At 56.2% G+C, this 16,647-nt stretch overlaps 1 protein-coding gene across 3 annotated transcripts in view; it reads left to right on the forward strand.

Annotated features, from left to right (window-relative positions):
- TTLL4 (tubulin tyrosine ligase like 4) overlaps positions 1 to 16,647 on the forward strand; it is a 38,628-nt gene that overhangs the window by 17,530 nt on the left and 4,451 nt on the right. For 2 of the 3 annotated variants that reach the window (XM_050917000.1, XM_050916999.1), the window contains exons 10-16: positions 3,882 to 4,010; positions 8,413 to 8,535; positions 10,457 to 10,555; positions 11,327 to 11,461; positions 12,503 to 12,640; positions 14,624 to 14,726; positions 15,860 to 16,070. In XM_050917000.1, the coding sequence (XP_050772957.1) occupies positions 3,882 to 4,010; positions 8,413 to 8,535; positions 10,457 to 10,555; positions 11,327 to 11,461; positions 12,503 to 12,640; positions 14,624 to 14,726; positions 15,860 to 16,070 (938 nt within the window). Of the gene's footprint in view, positions 1 to 3,881; positions 4,011 to 8,412; positions 8,536 to 10,456; positions 10,556 to 11,326; positions 11,462 to 12,502; positions 13,554 to 14,623; positions 14,727 to 15,859; positions 16,071 to 16,647 lie in introns of those variants that run through there. The other variant, XR_007768387.1, reaches the window with a different exon arrangement.

The raw sequence follows: 16,647 nt of genomic DNA on the forward strand, positions 1-16,647 counted from the left end.
ATCTTACCTCATCGTATAAAAGAAAAGGTTCTTCCAATCCCAAAGGATCAGCCACTTACCCAGGTTCAATTATAACTTAGATCTTACCCAAAATACACTCTATAGCCAATTCTTATTAACTAAGCTAAAATTTATTAGAAAAGAAAAGAGAGAGTGTGTTGGTTAAAAGATTAATATACATATAGACTTGAATTCAATTCTTGAGGTTCAGATACATAGCAGAGGTGAGCTTGTAGTTGCCAAAGGTCCTTTTAGAAATAGTCCATAAGTTATAGTCCAATTTCCATATTCAGGGTGGCTCCAGTCAATGACTGGGGATCTCAATCCTTGTGGCTTAAGATTTCCCCCTCTTGAAATCCAAAGCAGATCTGAGATGAAGAAGGATCGTGTCCCAGGCTTCTTATACATTTCTAGCAGCCTTCCGGCCTGAGAAAACAATAGGCTTAACTCCTTCTCCCAAACATCCTGGCAATTAGCACAGAGTAATTTACCCATTAAACAGTTCAAATACAGGTTACCACAACCTTCAAAGAGACACATAGACAATAATACTATTTCACTCAAGTATCATCTTAAATGCTAATATTCTCTTTTTTGATCTTTGAATTAAAACTATAGCAATAGACAAGACTTGTTTGCTGACATCCCAAGACCTGAGCAAACATCTCCCCTTCTACCTCTACCAATGCAGACTTGCGTTTCAAAGCTCTGTTCATTTACATATCTTGCTAACCAGTTCTTAAGGTTCACCCATGGGTCAGGTCAGTCAGTGAGGTGAGTTAATTAACTCTTTCTGGCCCTGTCACCTTTCAGTGAGATATTATATTATACTCATAACATTACACCCCCATGCAGACCCTGGCTGACCCTAGGCTCTCCCCTCAGTCAGGCACATCTGCCCCTGTCCCCATATGGCCCTGCAGCCCCCTGTCCTCATGTGGCCTTGGCTCAATGCTGGCACCCCACTAACTCCTGAGCCTGCAGCCCAGTCTGCCCCCCTGCCCCGACTAGCCCTTCTGAACCCCAGTCTGTGACCCTCTAGCAGCCTCATGTGCCTCAATCCCCCACCGTCCTGTGCCTCCTAACCTGGCTGTGTAGGCAGGGTGCTGTGAGGAACTCGGCCAGCGGCTGGCTGTTACTGCCGGTCGGCCAGTCTTCTCATGTCTTGCAACGCTCCTTCTAGTACAGCCCAGAATATTAGCTTGTTTTGGAACAGTGTTACACTGTTGACTCATATTTAGCTCATGGTCCACTATGACCCCCAGGTCCCTTTCTGCAGTTCTCCTTCCTAGACGTCCGAAGAAGTGGGCTGTAGCCCACGAAAGCTTATGCTGAAATAAATTTGTTAGTCTCTAAGGTGCCACAAGTCCTCCTGTTCTTTTTGCAGATACAGATTAACACGGCTGCTACTCTGAAACCTTCCTAGACAGTCATTGCCCATTTTGCGTGTGTGCAACTGATTGTTCCTTCCTACGTGGAGTACTTTGCATTTGTCCTTACTGAATTTCATCCTATTTACTTCAGACCATTTCTCCAGTTTGTCCAGAGCATTTGGAATTTTTATCCTGTCCTCCAGAGCACTTGCAACCCTTCCCAGCTTGGTATTGTCCACAAACTTCATAAGTGTCCTCTCTGTGCCATTATCTAAATCACTGATGAAGATATTGAACAGAACCAGACCCAGAACCGATCCCTGCGGGACCCCACTTGTTATGTCCTTCCAGCCTGACTGTGAACCACTGATAACTACTCTCTGGGAACAGTTTTCCAACCAGTTTTGCACCCACCTTATAGTAGCTCCACGTAGGTAGCATTTCCCTAGTTTGTTTATGAGAAGGTCAGGTGAGACACTATCAAAAGCCTTACTAAAGTCAAGATATACCACGTCTTTCCCCCGATCCACAAGGCTTGTTACCCTGGCAAAGAAAGCTACTGGGTTGGTCTGACACAATTTGTTCTTGACAGATCCCTGCTGACTGTCACTTATCACCTCATTATCTTCTAGGTGTTTGCAAATCGTTTGCTTAATTATTTGCTCTATTATCTTTCCGGGTACAGAAGTTACGCTGACTGGTCTGTAATTCCCCCGTTTGTCCTTATTTCCCTTTTTATAGATTGGCACTCGATTTGCCCTTTTCCTGTCCTCTGGAATCTCTCCTGTCTTCCATGACTTCTCAAAGATAATCGCTAGTGGCTCAGATATCTCCTCAGTCAGCCCCTTGAGTGTTGTAGGAGGCAGTTCATCAGGCCCTGGTGATTTGAAGACAGCTAACTTGTCAAGTAATTTTTAACTTGTTCTTTCCCTATTTTAGACTCTGATCCTACCTCATGTTCACTGGCATTCGCTGTGTTACATGTCCAGTCACCACCAACCTGCTTGGTGAAAACTGAAACAGAAGACGTCATGAAGCACCTCTGCCATTTCCACATTTCCTGTTATTGTCTTTCCCCCCTCATTGAGTAATGGGCCTACCCTGTCCTTGGTCTTCCTCTTGCTTCTTATGTATTTGTAGGATGTTTTCTTGTTACCCTTTACATCCCTAGCTAGTTTGATCTCGTTTTGTGCCTTGACCTTTCTAATTTTGTCCCTGCAGACTTGTGATGTTTGTTTATATTCATCCTTTGTCATTTGACCAAGTTTCCACTTTTTGTAGGACTCTTTTTTGAGTTTCAGATCATTGAACATCTCCTGGTTAAGCCAGGGTGATCTCTTGCCGGACTTCCTGTCTTTCCTACATAGCTCAGGAAACCTTTATTCCTATTGAAGAATTAACAGCACCGTTGGAAGCTGTGTCCTCCTGCCCGTCATTCAGTGGCTCTGTTCTGTAGTTAGAGAACAGGGCCGCAGGGTGCAGAGCTTCTTCCAGAAACACACTTGGAGGAAACCTTCCTCTGTGTGAAACAGTCTGTGACATACACTGAAATCCTTTCTTCCAGCACCAGCCTCAGATGATCTGTGGGGCAGAAGCTCCAACGTCAGCTCTCCCCCTGTGAAATGCAGGTCGGTTGTCGTGTAGTCCTGGTGGCTTTCTGCTCCAGCCAGCAAAGCTGTGAATTCTGCAGGCAAATCACTCACAAACTTCCCCGCGAGGCTGAAATGGAACTGGCTGGAAAATGGAAAATTGTTCCAGCAAAAGCGTAAAAAAATTTCCATCCCAAATTGGGATGAAAATTCAAAAATGTGAAATTTTTCACAGGAAGGGATTGCCAGAAAAATCCAGGAGAACCAAAATCGAATCCTTCAGCTGGCTGCCTGGCCAGACGAGCCTGGTCAATTTCACTGTCGCCCCTGGCAGGAATTGAAATTGACAAGACCCTTCCAGCTGGAGAGCCATGGTTTCAATTTTTTCCAAAGGAAGATCAAAACTGTACAGCAAAATTTGAAGTTTTCCCCTTGGAAAACTGATTTTTGCAAAAAGGGCATTTCTGATGGAAAATCCCCCACCAGTGTTCCTCCCCACACTGAGCCGGGAGTTTGCAGCTGCTCTGTGTCATAGGTAGCTCTTTTTGCAACATTCCCTGACCTACAAGTGTGAAAAACCTCGCATATCTCCTAACTGCCTTGTGCAATGAACCTCGCTGCTGCCTCCTCCGGTAGGAAGAAAGCTCGGGTAGAATGGATTTATTTTAAGGCAGGTTGGTTCAAAACACGGCTCAGAAGAAGGGAATCCGTGGGACTGCTGCAGGGTCTCCATCATGGAAAGCTCAGCCCTCAAATTGCATTATTCCGGCAGTGATCCTTAGTGCTGCGCCCACCAGCTGCTGCTGCTCTGTGCTTCTCCCAGCACAGAGATGCTGTGTCTCCTGTAGCCGTGTCCAGGGAGGGCCCCCCCGTGCCATGCAGAGTTGATCCGCTCACTTGGCTCTCTTGTTCTTTGCAGATACTTGCACAAGCCCTACCTCATTGGCGGGTGCAAGTTTGACCTGAGGATTTATGTTTACGTCACTTGCTACGATCCCCTCAGGATCTACTTGTTCCGGGACGGATTAGTGCGCTTTGCCAGCTGCAAGTAGGTCCCCTGGGGGAGCGTTGTCTGCCCAGGGGTGGCGCTGGTGGGCTCAGCAGGCGGGAGCCTCTCTGCACAGTGCTCCCCAGCGGGACGCAGCTTGTGTTGATGGGTTCGATTCTGGGAGGGGGATGCTGGCTGCCTCACGTGCAGCAGAGAGATCACAACGGCGGGTGCTTGGGGCCATCGGAAACAGCGTTCTCCTGTGCCACGGGGCGGTGGGCATAAGGGCCGTGTGCGTGTGTGACGAACTGGGAAAGTTCTTAATGTTTTCTCTGAATACTGTGTTGGTGCCTCAGTGTCCCCATGGCAGTTCGTAAGTATCTGGCAGAGCAAAGGGCCAGTGCATCTAAATGCCTGACACTCTGTCTCCTAGCAACTGATGGCCTGGGCCCCTCCTCTGCAAAGGTGCCAGCTGAAGGTGTTGGAGACAAAGGGATCAGGTGACCTCCTGGCCCGGGAAAGGGGCTGAGGAGAGAGGAGGGGCTGGGAGGGGTTGTTAGTCTGGAGCTGGCGGGGGTCAAGGGTGGAGGGCAGACCTGGGGGTCTGGCTCACTGCCCCCCAGAATGGACCCAGCCGAGGGGTCCGGTTCGCTGTACCTACAAGCTCTGTTTTAGACCCTGTTCCTGTCATCGAATAAACCTCTGTTTTACTGGCTGGCTGAGAGTCACGTCTGACTGCAAAGTGGGGGTGCAGAACCCGGTGGCTTCCCCAGGACCCCGCTGGGGTGGACTCGCTGTGGGAAGCGCACGGAGGGGCAGAGGATGCTGAATGCTCCAAGGAGAGACCCAGGAGGTGAAGCTGTGTGAGCTTCTTGCCCTGAACAAGTCTGCTCCAAGGGAGGAGGCTCCCCAAAGTCCTGACTGGCTTGGTGGGGAGCAGTTCCAGAGCATCGCCCGGTGACTCCGTGACAACTGGTGGCAGCGGCGGGACGTACTGCACCCCGTGAATGGCGCTGCTTGCAGTAAGTGACTGGGGAGCAGTAAAACAAAGGAGGGATAATGAGGACCAGGCGTGCGGAAGGCTCAGATAGGGACGGTTTCAGGGGGCAGTTAACCTCTGGGAGTGTGTGACCAGCGAGAAGGACTGTTGGAGTAACAGGGTCCCCCTGAGGATTGCAGCGAGCAGTCTCAGGGGCGGAGGAGCTTGCCGCTCGACCCTGGGAGAGAGAAGGATTTTTGCAGTAGCAGGGTTCCCCGGGGGATTGCAGGAGCAGTCCCAGGGGCGGAGGAGTCTGCAGCTCGACCCTGGCAAAGAGGTGGTGATCACGAGAAGGGCTGGCACACCAGGGGTTCTTCCTGGAAACCATGGGGGAGCCAAGAGCACACAGGCCTGTGAGTCCAGAGCCACTTGGGAACGGTGAAGTGATGGCCTATCACCATCTCCTTGAGAAGGACATTGTGATCCTGTGCACAAAGAGAGGGTTACGCATGGGGAAATTCACCAAGGCACAGTTAATCGTGCAGTTGGAGGAAAAGGACCGCTCTGAGGAGCAGATTCCTGGCCCAGATGGGGCTACAAGAGGATCTGAGAGCAGCTGGAGCATCAGCCAGGCATCCCCGGGAGTCTGGTCCCCAATCAGACGAGGGTCTTCACGATTGGGTTCCCTATCAGGAGATTGGAGACGGATGGGATGGGAGCAGAGCCCGAGAGAGCAAGAGGACCGTGAGAGAGAGCAAGAGCCCGAGGAAAAGCTGCAGGAGAAGCAGCAGCAGCGTGGACTGGTGATGGTGGATCAGAGAGACATAGGGGGCTGCCCAGGGGTCAGTGGGGAAACACGCCTGCAGGGGCGAGACCCTGGGACAGAGAGAACTGTGGTGGTGCAGCCCCAGATGCTGAGGGACTGTGGGACCTGGGTGAAGTTCCCTGGGGTGAGGCCCCTCGGCCTGCCTATGGCCCAGATCCCTGTGCAGACCCAGAAGGGGTCGGGCTGGCTGGTCGTTGGGGTTCTCCAGGATATCGGCTGGGAGGCCCTGTTGGGGGGTGACTGTCTCCCCATGGGACAGGATCCAGGCCCCGCTCCTGTAACGGCTGAGGGTTTGAATTCAAATCCAGGGAACCAATTGGCTAGGATGGAAATGGTCAGTGAAAATGCAAATGACCTAGCTGGCAGAGGGGAGGGGCTGCAGGGCTCAGGATACCTGCCTACCTGTAACCAGCCCCCTGGGGCTGAGTGGGAGGGAGAGATGCTCCCCGCCCCCCTGCACACCGGAGAGGGGGCTCACGCTGGCTCTGATGCTGTGACCAGAGCAAAGAGCTCGCTGCCTGCCCCCACTGGGACTGCAAGGGCAGCGCTGAGCACAGGAGGAGCTGAGATCCCAGCTGAGTGGGGGGACACCCAGGCAGGGCAGGTCAGCTGCCAAACAGGTTTGCCTGGTCCAGACATGCTGCTGGGAAGTGATTACACAGCAGGGAGGGAGCTACCAGGGACAGGGCTCAGGGGGGCTGTGACCCCAGGTCCAGCCAGCGAGAGGGAGCAGGTCCCACTCCCTGCCCCAGCCGCTGAATCCCAGACTGAGCTGCAGAGGGATCCCTCCTTGGAGAAGCTGAGGGAACTTGCTGGCCACAGCACTGCAAACCCCCTTGGGGAAGGCTGCAGGGACAGAGTCCTGCAGGAGGAGGGATTCCTGTACCGGGAATGGGCTCCCCAAGGGGAAGTAGAACTGGGGGGAATCGGGAGGCAGCTGGTGGTGCCCCAGGAATCCACAGGGTTCTTCCCGTTCAAGCTGCTGGATGGGAGGAGAGTGAGGGGACCCCTGGACCTGAAGAGGGAGGATTGGATGAAGAAGGGGGAAGACCCCCGGGGGGATCTCTTCCCTAAGGTGGGAGACAATCTCCCCATCAGGTGTTTCCCACTCAGAGTCACTGGGAAAGCAGCCCAGAACCTGGAGAGAGAGGTCAGGGACATGCTGGCTTTAGATGGGATCCAGCCGTTTTACAGCCCATGGGCCTCACCCGTGGGGCTGATCCCCAAGCGAGACAGGATGATCTGGTTTTATGGGGGCTATCAGAAGCTTAAAGCCATCACAGTGTCCGATGCCGACCCCATGCCTAGGCCTGGGGAAATTCTAGACAAGCAGAGGGCAATGGAGAACTTGGCCCTGGCAGACACTGATAACGTGCACCTTTAGCCAGACCTGGGAGGAACAGGTGTCCCAGGTGAAGAGGGGGCTGGGCTGCCTCAAGGAGGTGGGACTGACCTTAAAAGCTGGAAAGTGTAAGGGGGGACGGCAAAGGTGTTGTGTCTGGGCCACAAAGTGGGAAGCAGCTGCCCAAGCCCAGAGCTGGCCAAGGCCAAGAGGGGGGCTCTTAAGTGCTGGGAGAAGACCCCGTCCCAGTTTGAACCCCAGAGGTATTGGGGTAGCAAAAGGGTTCAAGCCGCATAAACCTTCCTACATGCGGCCTGCAAGTGCCATCAAGCACACCCGACCTAAGGGAGGGCGTGAGACTGGACTGTCCTGGTGTAACTCACACCAAGGAATGGGAGAGATGCTGGGGCATCCATGGGAACGTTGGTGGGTTCGAACTTCCCCAGGTCACTGGCTGGAGTGACCTCGCTCAGTTCGGTCTCGAAGGGGGGAGAGATGTGACGAACTGGGAAAGTTCTTAATGTTTTCTCTGAATACTGTGTTGGTGCCTCAGTGTCCCCATGGCAGTTCGTAAGTATCTGGCAGAGCAAAGGGCCAGTGCATCTAAATGCCTGACACTCTGTCTCCTAGCAACTGATGGCCTGGGCCCCTCCTCTGCAAAGGTGCCAGCTGAAGGTGTTGGAGACAAAGGGATCAGGTGACCTCCTGGCCCGGGAAAGGGGCTGAGGAGAGAGGAGGGGCTGGGAGGGGTTGTTAGTCTGGAGCTGGCGGGGGTCAAGGGTGGAGGGCAGACCTGGGGGTCTGGCTCACTGCCCCCCAGAATGGACCCAGCCGAGGGGTCCGGTTCGCTGTACCTACAAGCTCTGTTTTAGACCCTGTTCCTGTCATCGAATAAACCTCTGTTTTACTGGCTGGCTGAGAGTCACGTCTGACTGCAAAGTGGGGGTGCAGAACCCGGTGGCTTCCCCAGGACCCCGCTGGGGTGGACTCGCTGTGGGAAGCGCACGGAGGGGCAGAGGATGCTGAATGCTCCAAGGAGAGACCCAGGAGGTGAAGCTGTGTGAGCTTCTTGCCCTGAACAAGTCTGCTCCAAGGGAGGAGGCTCCCCAAAGTCCTGACTGGCTTGGTGGGGAGCAGTTCCAGAGCATCGCCTGGTGACTCCGTGACAGCGTGCTCTCGTGGGAGGGAGGCTGGGAAACGGGGCAGCGAGGTTGTGTTGGAGCTGGCATTGGAATGCAGCTCCCAGCCCCGCGCCGCTTGGCAGGCCCAGGCTCAGTATCCGACTGACTGTTCCTTGTCCTTCTCCCCGGCCCAGATATTCCTCCTCCATGAAGAGCCTCAGCAACAAGTTCATGCACCTGACCAACTACAGCGTGAACAAGAAGAACGCGGAGTACAAATCCAACTCGGACGAGACTGCTTGTCTGGGGCACAAATGGTAGGGGCTGGCGGGGCAGCGCTGGGCAAGGGCAGCTCCACTGGACGGTATTGTGCTGCTAGTAGCATTGAAATTGTAGTTCTGTGCACGGAGCTCAGAGCACATTGCCAGAGTGCAGCAGCAGCGTCCCTGTTTTAGGGGGGAAACTGAGGCAGGGAGCGGGCAAGCGGGTTGGCCAAGAGGGAGGTCACCGGTGGAGCTGGGAATAGAACCTGGGTCTCCTGAGTCCGGCTCGGATCACATGTGCCACACAACTCGCTAAAAGATGACTGCCCCACCGAGCGCCGCTCTGCTCTGCTCTGCTCTGGAGCGCTTCCCTTTCCGATCTGCTCTGCGAAGCCTCTCTCAGAACGGCGCCATTGACGCCAGGCTGCAGTTTCAGTTTACGTATAAAAACAACTTTCTCGCTGCCACCCCGACTAACTCTCCCTGGAGTCAGACTCGTGCTGGGTTCTGTCCGGCTCGTGAATCATCCCCTATAGAAACGATTCTGCCAGTCGTTTTCTGCCTGATCAACCTCTGTGCAACCCTGCTGTCTTCAGACTCTGTCCTCAGTACCCTCTCCACTCCCAGCTCCCACACCTTGGGGTACAGAGGTAGGACAGAGCGTTTTGGGGAGTGGGTGTATTTCTGGGGGCAGAACTGGGCTGTGCCCTTGGAACTTGCTTAACAATTCTGATGGATGAGGTTCCAACGGCCCCCCCCCCCCCATCGCTCTGCGGCTCTGCCGGGCTCATGGGGGCCCCCCCCCCCGTCACTCTGCGGCTCTGCCAGGCTCATGGGGTCCCGGCCCCCCTTCCCGTTGCTCTGCCAGGCTCATGGGGACCCGGTTTCCTCCCCTTCCCCACCCCCCATCATCCTGCTGGCTCTGCCAGGCTCAGGGGGGACCCAGCCCTCCCCTCACTAGTCGCTCTGCAGGGCTCATGGGAACTCAGCCCCCCACACACACACATTGCTCTGCCGGGCTCAGAGGAGCAGTGGTGACACGTTTGTCTGTTATGTTGCCACCGCTGCCTGACGGCACAGGGAGAAGCACTGGGGAGCTCTTTCTAATCCCTTCCGAGCAGGCTGCACCCCAAAGTTGGGGGAGGGTTGTTCTGCCGGGGGGTGTCCTCTGATGTGTCCGTTGGCTGCTCTCCTCCGCCAGTTCCCAGGGTGCCATGCTGCACCTGTCGGGTACAGGCACTGGGCTCTGAGACCCTTCGGAGTGTTACACACGGTGCATGATGCCACTTGCCTGCAGCGTTGCGCCCTGAGACCTGCCGTCCCCATGTTCAAGATGAAGGCATCTCCTCCCCATGACGTAACCTTTGGGCTCCTGGTCCCTTGCCAATGGGGCCATCATTGAACAGAGCTTGAGGGGCCCTGGCTGAGCGTCCGGTGGCCTGATCTGCTTCCTGGCCTGCTGGGTGCGGTGTGGGACTCTCCGCCCCCGGGGGCTCCTGTTTCCCTCACGCATACGGCCTTGCAGACGCTGCTGCAGCTCGGAAAGGTCTGTTCTTGGAATTGAGCTGGAGCCCAGAAGCTGCCTCGCGAAGGAATACTGGAGGGACCTCGTCCAGCAGGAGACACCTTGTCAAGTGGCTGCTTTGGGGCGTCCCGCTCAGAGCGTGGTACACATCTAAGTCTGTTGCCCGACGTAGCTCTCGTCAGTTCTTTGGTCGTGCCCAGTGTCGGAGGGCAGCTGCTTGTGGGAAGGGGACGGGGTGGGGCTCTTGTTCTGGGAAGGGGGCACTGGCCCTTCCCTCTGGCTGCCCCGCATTGATCATTTCCTGGTAAGGTGCCGCGCCATGGCTCCCTTTCCCAGGGGTGGGGTCAATGGGACGTAGCTAACGGCAGAGCGGGGAAGCAGCTCCCTATAGCCTCGGGCTGTTGGGAGGCAGGGCAGCTGGGGTGACCTCCCCTTGCTCTGTCTCTGCAGGGCACTGAAAGCACTCTGGGGCTACCTGAGCCAAAAGGGGGTGAACAGCGAGGCCATCTGGGAGAAGATCAAGGACATCGTTATCAAAACAATCATAGCGTGAGTTCTGGGGCCCCTCCCAGCCTCTCTCTGCAGGAGAGGCCACAGCAGTTGGGGCTGTTGGCAGCCAATCTCTGATCTCGCTGTGCTCGGAAGCCCCCGTCTCCTGGCTGTCTCGCCAGAACCCTCCCTTCGTCCAGCCCTGTCCTCCAAGCCACAATAGCAGCCAGAGATCAATGGCCATCTAGCCACGGGGCCGGACCCGCCGATTAGATCCGGGCTGCCCGTTGGCAAGTTTAGATCCTGCCTCTCTCTGCTTCCTGCAGCAAATCTGTCAGGACTGGTTCTCAGGACAACCCCGGGGGTGGGTGTGTGTTCTCCTCTCCATGACACCTGCTGGAAGGCACAGGGCCCTTCGTGCCAGTGGAAAGAAGCCAGTGAGAGTAGTGACCTTGTGTGCACAGCAGGGGACGAGGCCTTTGAGTGCTTTGTTCGCTGACCCCTCTCTGGATGGGGAAGGAGGGAGGGAGAAAGGTTCTCTTGTGCAGGGGGCGGGATCTTATTCTTAAAGCAGATCCTCCCAGCCTGGGCCTGGAAGTGGCTTCTTGCAGTCTGCTCTGGGGGAGTCACTCAGGACCTGACTTCAGCCCCAGGCATGGTGGTGTGCTGCGCTGCTGCTCCACACGGGGCTGGCCTGGCATTCATTCCGCTCCCCGAGAGTGCGTTGAAATGCCTGGGGCATAGCCCCAGCAGCAGCGAGACAGCTGGGAACATGCGAGTGGCTCGGTGACCTACCCGTCCAAAACCCAGCGTCTGCTCTCCTGCCATCAGGTCTGAGCCCTACGTGAACAGCCTGGTGAAAATGTATGTGCGGCGTCCATCCTGCTGCCACGAGCTCTTCGGCTTCGATGTCATGCTGGACGAGAACCTCAAGCCGTGGATCTTGGAAGTGAACATCTCCCCCAGGTAGGCGGCTGGCATTCCCCTGCCTCGCTCTGTCCCTGGCTAGCCCCGTGCCCCTGTCTGCCATCAAAGACGCACGCTGCCGCTCGCCGAACCCTGCTTCGTGTTGTGGGAGCGCGACTCGTTCCTGAGAACGGACTTCCTGTGTGTTCTCGGTCCTGGCAGCTTTCTCTGGTGCCCCAGTGCTGGGATTGGGTGAGCCAGTCCCCGCATAAGAACTGGAGTGCTCACTCCTGACTCTGGGGTACTAAACCTCTGCAATTGGAGATGTGTCCTGGTCATGATGCTGACCCATCCGTTCTTTAAGTGTGAGCACCCTGCCCTCCCCTTACCTAATCCACCTCTCAAAGGAAGGCACCGCATTGTTTGAGACGCTGCGAGGGACCGGAGCAGGGTTGCATCTCATACCCCCAGGGGCAGGGCAACAAGGCTGCGGCCTAGTTAGACCTGGCGAGCATAGATGTCTGTAGGTCATGGTGAGCAGCATGCCTCCGCTGCGTGCGGCCAGGGAAGAGAGAAGCCCTCCCGCTCTGTGAGCTGAGCGTCTGGCCCTTGGGTCCCGAAGGAATTCCCCGCACACAGCATGGCTGGCATGGCTTTTGCTGATGCATCCTGAAGTAGGAGCCAGGGCTAGATGAAGCGATGGGTCAGAGGTGGCTCGGCAGTTCCTATGTTCCAGACGGCAGAAGCGAAAGTTACAACTGTCTCGCAGCTGCCTGCTGACACCAGGGAAAGGAATTGGTGGTTCTAGTTTTTAATGGATGCCTGGGCACAAGTCCTCCCCCTTAGTCAACGTCTTTAGCAGAGAAATGCCCAGGCTGACCAGGCAGGGCTTTGTATGGGGGAAGTTGAGGCACATTAATTCAAGGCAGTGAGGCTGCCTGTGCTGTCCCTTGCTCTGTGGAGAGGGGTCGCTAGACCCCAGCATTAAATCAAACTGAACCCAGACAGGCCCCATGAATGGCTCTCCAGCTGGGGGAGGCAGGCTGGGCTGCTGGAGCCTCCAGCCTGGAGCTCAGACAGATCCATTTGATTTCCTCACAGCCTCCATTCCAGTTCGCCACTGGACGTGAGCATCAAGGGCCAGATGATCCGGGATCTCCTCAACCTGGCTGGCTTTGTTCTTCCCAACGTGGATGACGTGGCGTCGGGCTCAGGGAGTGCCAGCAGCTCCACCATCAGGTCAGGGCGAGGCTTGAGCAGGGCCCGGCTGTGTGGCCTCTTCCTTCCTGGGACGGACATGCCCAGCTGCAGACGCTCCGTGGCATCGCCCCCTTCCCTCCCTCCCCAGAGGCTCCAAGCAATGCTGACCTAGGGTTGCCAGGTGCCCAGGTTGTGACCATAAAGTCTGATGGAAAAGGGGATCTGACAGTGTCCCATCAGATCTAGGGCCCGGACACCCAAAGTCTGGTTCCTGTGGTTGGGGGAGGCACCAGCTCCTCAGCTGCACCAGCCCATTCTCAGCTCCCAGCCCAGCTCCGCAGGCCAGTCCCTCCTGATCCGACCCGGGCAGAGGGATGAAGAGGAGTGAATGGGGGTGGGGCCTTGGGGGAGGGGGCAGAGGAGGGTCTGACACACCTACTGGAGTGTCCGCTTTTTAAATGTTACAAAGTTGGCGATCCTAGGCTGGCCCATGGGAATGTGACCTGCAGCTGCCCTGATCTTAACCCGTGGGGGTAGCTGCAGAGCCCCGGCTCCAGCACTCTCCATTAGCTGTGAGCTCCTCCTATCGCCAGAGCCACCCACTACATTTCCCGGCAGGCATTTCCACTCAAAGGCCTTAGATTTGAATCAACCCTTCGCAGTTGGCCTGTGTTCCTGCTAGCTGCAGTGCGACCAGGTTCAGTGCATCCGGGGCCTGAGCTGTAGATCTGTCCGTCGGAGAGGATGGGCCGTTCTCGGTGCTGTCACCACATTCAACGGCTCCTCTTCCTGGCGGGGCGGGGAGGTTCCTGCTGTGTCTGAGCGCTCTGGCGACCGCAGAAGGACATCGAGGAGGGGAGATGATCCGGGGCACTGGCTGTACCTCTGGCCAGTCTGGAGCCTGTTGTCCCTGGCAGTGGCTACCAGTGGGCACGGGTCCAGGTGTTTAAGGGTCTGTACAGAACTGGCAGTTGTGGCTGTAACTGCAAGTTCACACGAGCAGTTGTGGCTGTTCAGTTTGCAGGAGCCTCTTTCCCTGCCCCTCCGAATCTGCCTCCTCCAGTGTGTGTTCAGGGACTGTCGCCCAGTCACCGGCTGCTTGTGTGTTTCTTATGGCTCTGTGCTGATCTGCAGCCATTCCCCTTTGGCTTTTATTAAAGGGAAAGGAGGTGGGAGGAGAGTGCTGCCCGCTCTTCGATCCGGGGTGAACAGCCAAGGAGCGGGATCAAATTCCGTTCCAGCTCTTCTTTCTGCCAGCTGCTGTGTGAGGAGTGTTCATGTACCCGCAGTGCCCCCACACTTCCACTGCCACGGGCTGGCCAGAGAGAAAACGGGGCCAATTTCTTGCGTACTGGTGGCTGTTCAGGATACATTCTGTACATCGCTAAATGCAGCATTTGCCTAGAGCAGGAGCAGCAGCTCATCTCCCGACATGGGTAGCAAAAAGCCTCTGTCAATGTTTCATGTCATTGCTGTTAACAACTAATTATAAGAGTTACGTGGCAGGTTCCGGGCATTTCCGTTCAGGCTGAATCCTGCTCAGTTCATACTCAGTGTTTCTCCTCCTTCGCTGTTCAGACCCCTCCTGGCCGGGTGCTCTGTTGGAACTCCTGAGCCGGGGGGCAGGGAGTCCCTCGGTAGTGAGGTTAGTCACAGTCGCTGGCCCTCCGCCCAGAGCTAGGCGAGCTGCACTGCTGGACCCGCCCCCTCTCGGAGGAGGCCCCAAAGTGATCACTACAGATCAGATGTTAACCCGGGTCTGGCTGCTTTCTGTGGCCAGCAGTTCCCTCTCCTCTCTGCCCTTTCAGCTGGCCAGGAGGTGGTTTTTACTTCCTGAGATTGGTCGCTGGGTGCCCTTAAGCTGTCGCCGTGGTTCAGTGCTCCCCAGTGTCCGTAACTCGCCTGGAGAGGCTGTGGAAGGGCAGCATCTTACCCAGGGCGTCTCCTTGCTGGTCGAAGTGCCGACTTGGCCGAGCTCGCCCTTGGGGGGGGGAATACTGATGGCACATGTCCTTTGTTTAGTCTAACCAGCACCACAAAGGAGAAGCCGAAGTCGGCCCCGGAGCAGTTCACAGCAGAGAAGATGAAGCGAGCTTATTACTTGACACAGAAGCTACCTGATCAGGTGGGAGGCGCGTCTCTTCCCCAGCTGCTTCTGTCTTGCCCCCGATGAGCTGGCCCTGTGGCGTGTTCCCGTATTTTAGTCCCCGGCTGTTTCTCCTTTTCCCATTGAATCCCTCTGACTGGGGCAAGCAGGTGTCAGTCTAGTGTGTCAAATGGTGCTTCCTCTTGGGAACTTCGGGTTTTCACCCTCCATTTGCCTAAAACTTGACCAGCCCAGTTTCCTCCGCAGTTGTTTTTGTGCCATTTGCGGTACGTTTGCAGTGGTGACAGCCTGACGTCTCGCTGGGGGAGAGCTGTCTGACAGGCGCCCTGACCGCCAATGTTAGGAGAGAGCAGGACAAATCTACGAGGGTGATTGTGTGAAGGAGTGGCTTGTGATGGTGGGGGCAGGGCTCAACAGCCCTGGAGGTTGATCTGCTTTGTATCCAGTGTTCCTAATGCTCATGCTTCAGGAGTTGAGTCAGCCAGCAGCAGGGGTCAGGAAGGGATGTTTCCCCACAATGTATTCTGGGAGCTTTTTAAATCTTCTGCCTCTGAAGCATTGGGATAGCCACGGCTGGAGCTAGGCCATCGGGCGGGGAGGGGCAGGGCTCTGCGGTGGCACCGAGCATTCTCTGTCTCCGGTGGGTGGCTGGCTCTGGCTCACACGCCCAGGGTCTAGCTGATCGCAGTATGTGGGGTGGGGAGGGAATTTCCTCCCAGCTCAGACTCGTAGGGACCTTGGGGGTTTGTCTCCTTCCTCTGCAGCTTGTGAGTCACTTGCCAGGTTCATCTGGGTGTGTCTCACATCAGCATTGCCATGACGGGGGCCTCGGGCACTGGTGCTCCTTGCTCCCTCCTCTTCTTTGCCCGTGGCACGTCATGGGCTGGTCTCCTGTGGGCTGTGGTACTTGGGGTCTCCTGTCCGTTGGGAAGGTTTAACCAGGGGACTTAGGGATTGGGACTCTGTCCCCAGCTCTGCCACGCCTCCTTTGGGATTCTGCAGTTAACCTCTGTGCCTCAGTTTCCCCCTCCTTAATACCTGCCTGTTGCTCAAGGGACGCCCGCAGTCAAGTGCACTGTGATCCCGGGGTGAAAAGCACTGTGGGGCTGAGCGTGGGGAGGGGCGTGACCCTGGGACACTCTCGGCTGCAGGATTTCTACTCCTCCGTGCTGGACATCCTGACCCCGGACGACGTGCGGGTGCTGGTGGAGACTGAGGACGAGTTTGCTCGGCGCGGGCAGTTTGAGCGGGTGTTCCCGACCCGGATCTCCATGCGGTACCTGCGTTTCTTCGAGCAGCCACGCTACTTCAACATCCTCACAGCCCAGTGGGAGCTGAAATATTACTTGAACAAACCCAGAGGTAACCAGCTGCCCCCAGAGGCGTGTGCCACCTGCTTGGGGCTGGGCAGGGATGGGTCTTCCGGTGCCATCATCAGAAACAAACACACCAGGCCCCGGGCCAGCTGGGACCATCTGCCCTTCTGCGTGAGGTTTTGGGGCCAGCTGGCTGCCCTGTGGCCATCACTTCCCTAAGAGATTTGTGCTTGCTACACGCAGCAGCTTCTCCCCCTTCCAGCCCGGTGTGCGTCTCCATTGGCTGCAGCGTCTCCTCCGCCGGGTCATTGGTTTGTAGTAGCTGGTTCTGAGCACACAGCGGCCCCAGGGTCAGTGTGTTCTGTTCGCTGTGTTGTGGGCTGAACCCAGCTGGCTTAGGGGCCGTTCCCCTTTGGGGTGTTGTAGCTTGTCCTTCCCTGGGCATTAGGTCAGGCTGCCCGTAGCTCCTGCGAAGCTGGCACACCCCTTTTGGCAAAGGGACTGGTTGGTGCTCAGAGCACCCCTGTAGAGTTCACCATTGTTCCTGATACAGCGGGGTGCTCGTCCTCCCTGCCCCCCACCCACCCGAAAGGGCTGAGTGCTGCCTCCAGATTCGTAACACG

The sequence above is a fragment of the Gopherus flavomarginatus genome, chromosome 10 (assembly GCF_025201925.1).
Source record: "Gopherus flavomarginatus isolate rGopFla2 chromosome 10, rGopFla2.mat.asm, whole genome shotgun sequence".
Taxonomy (NCBI): domain Eukaryota; kingdom Metazoa; phylum Chordata; order Testudines; family Testudinidae; genus Gopherus; species Gopherus flavomarginatus.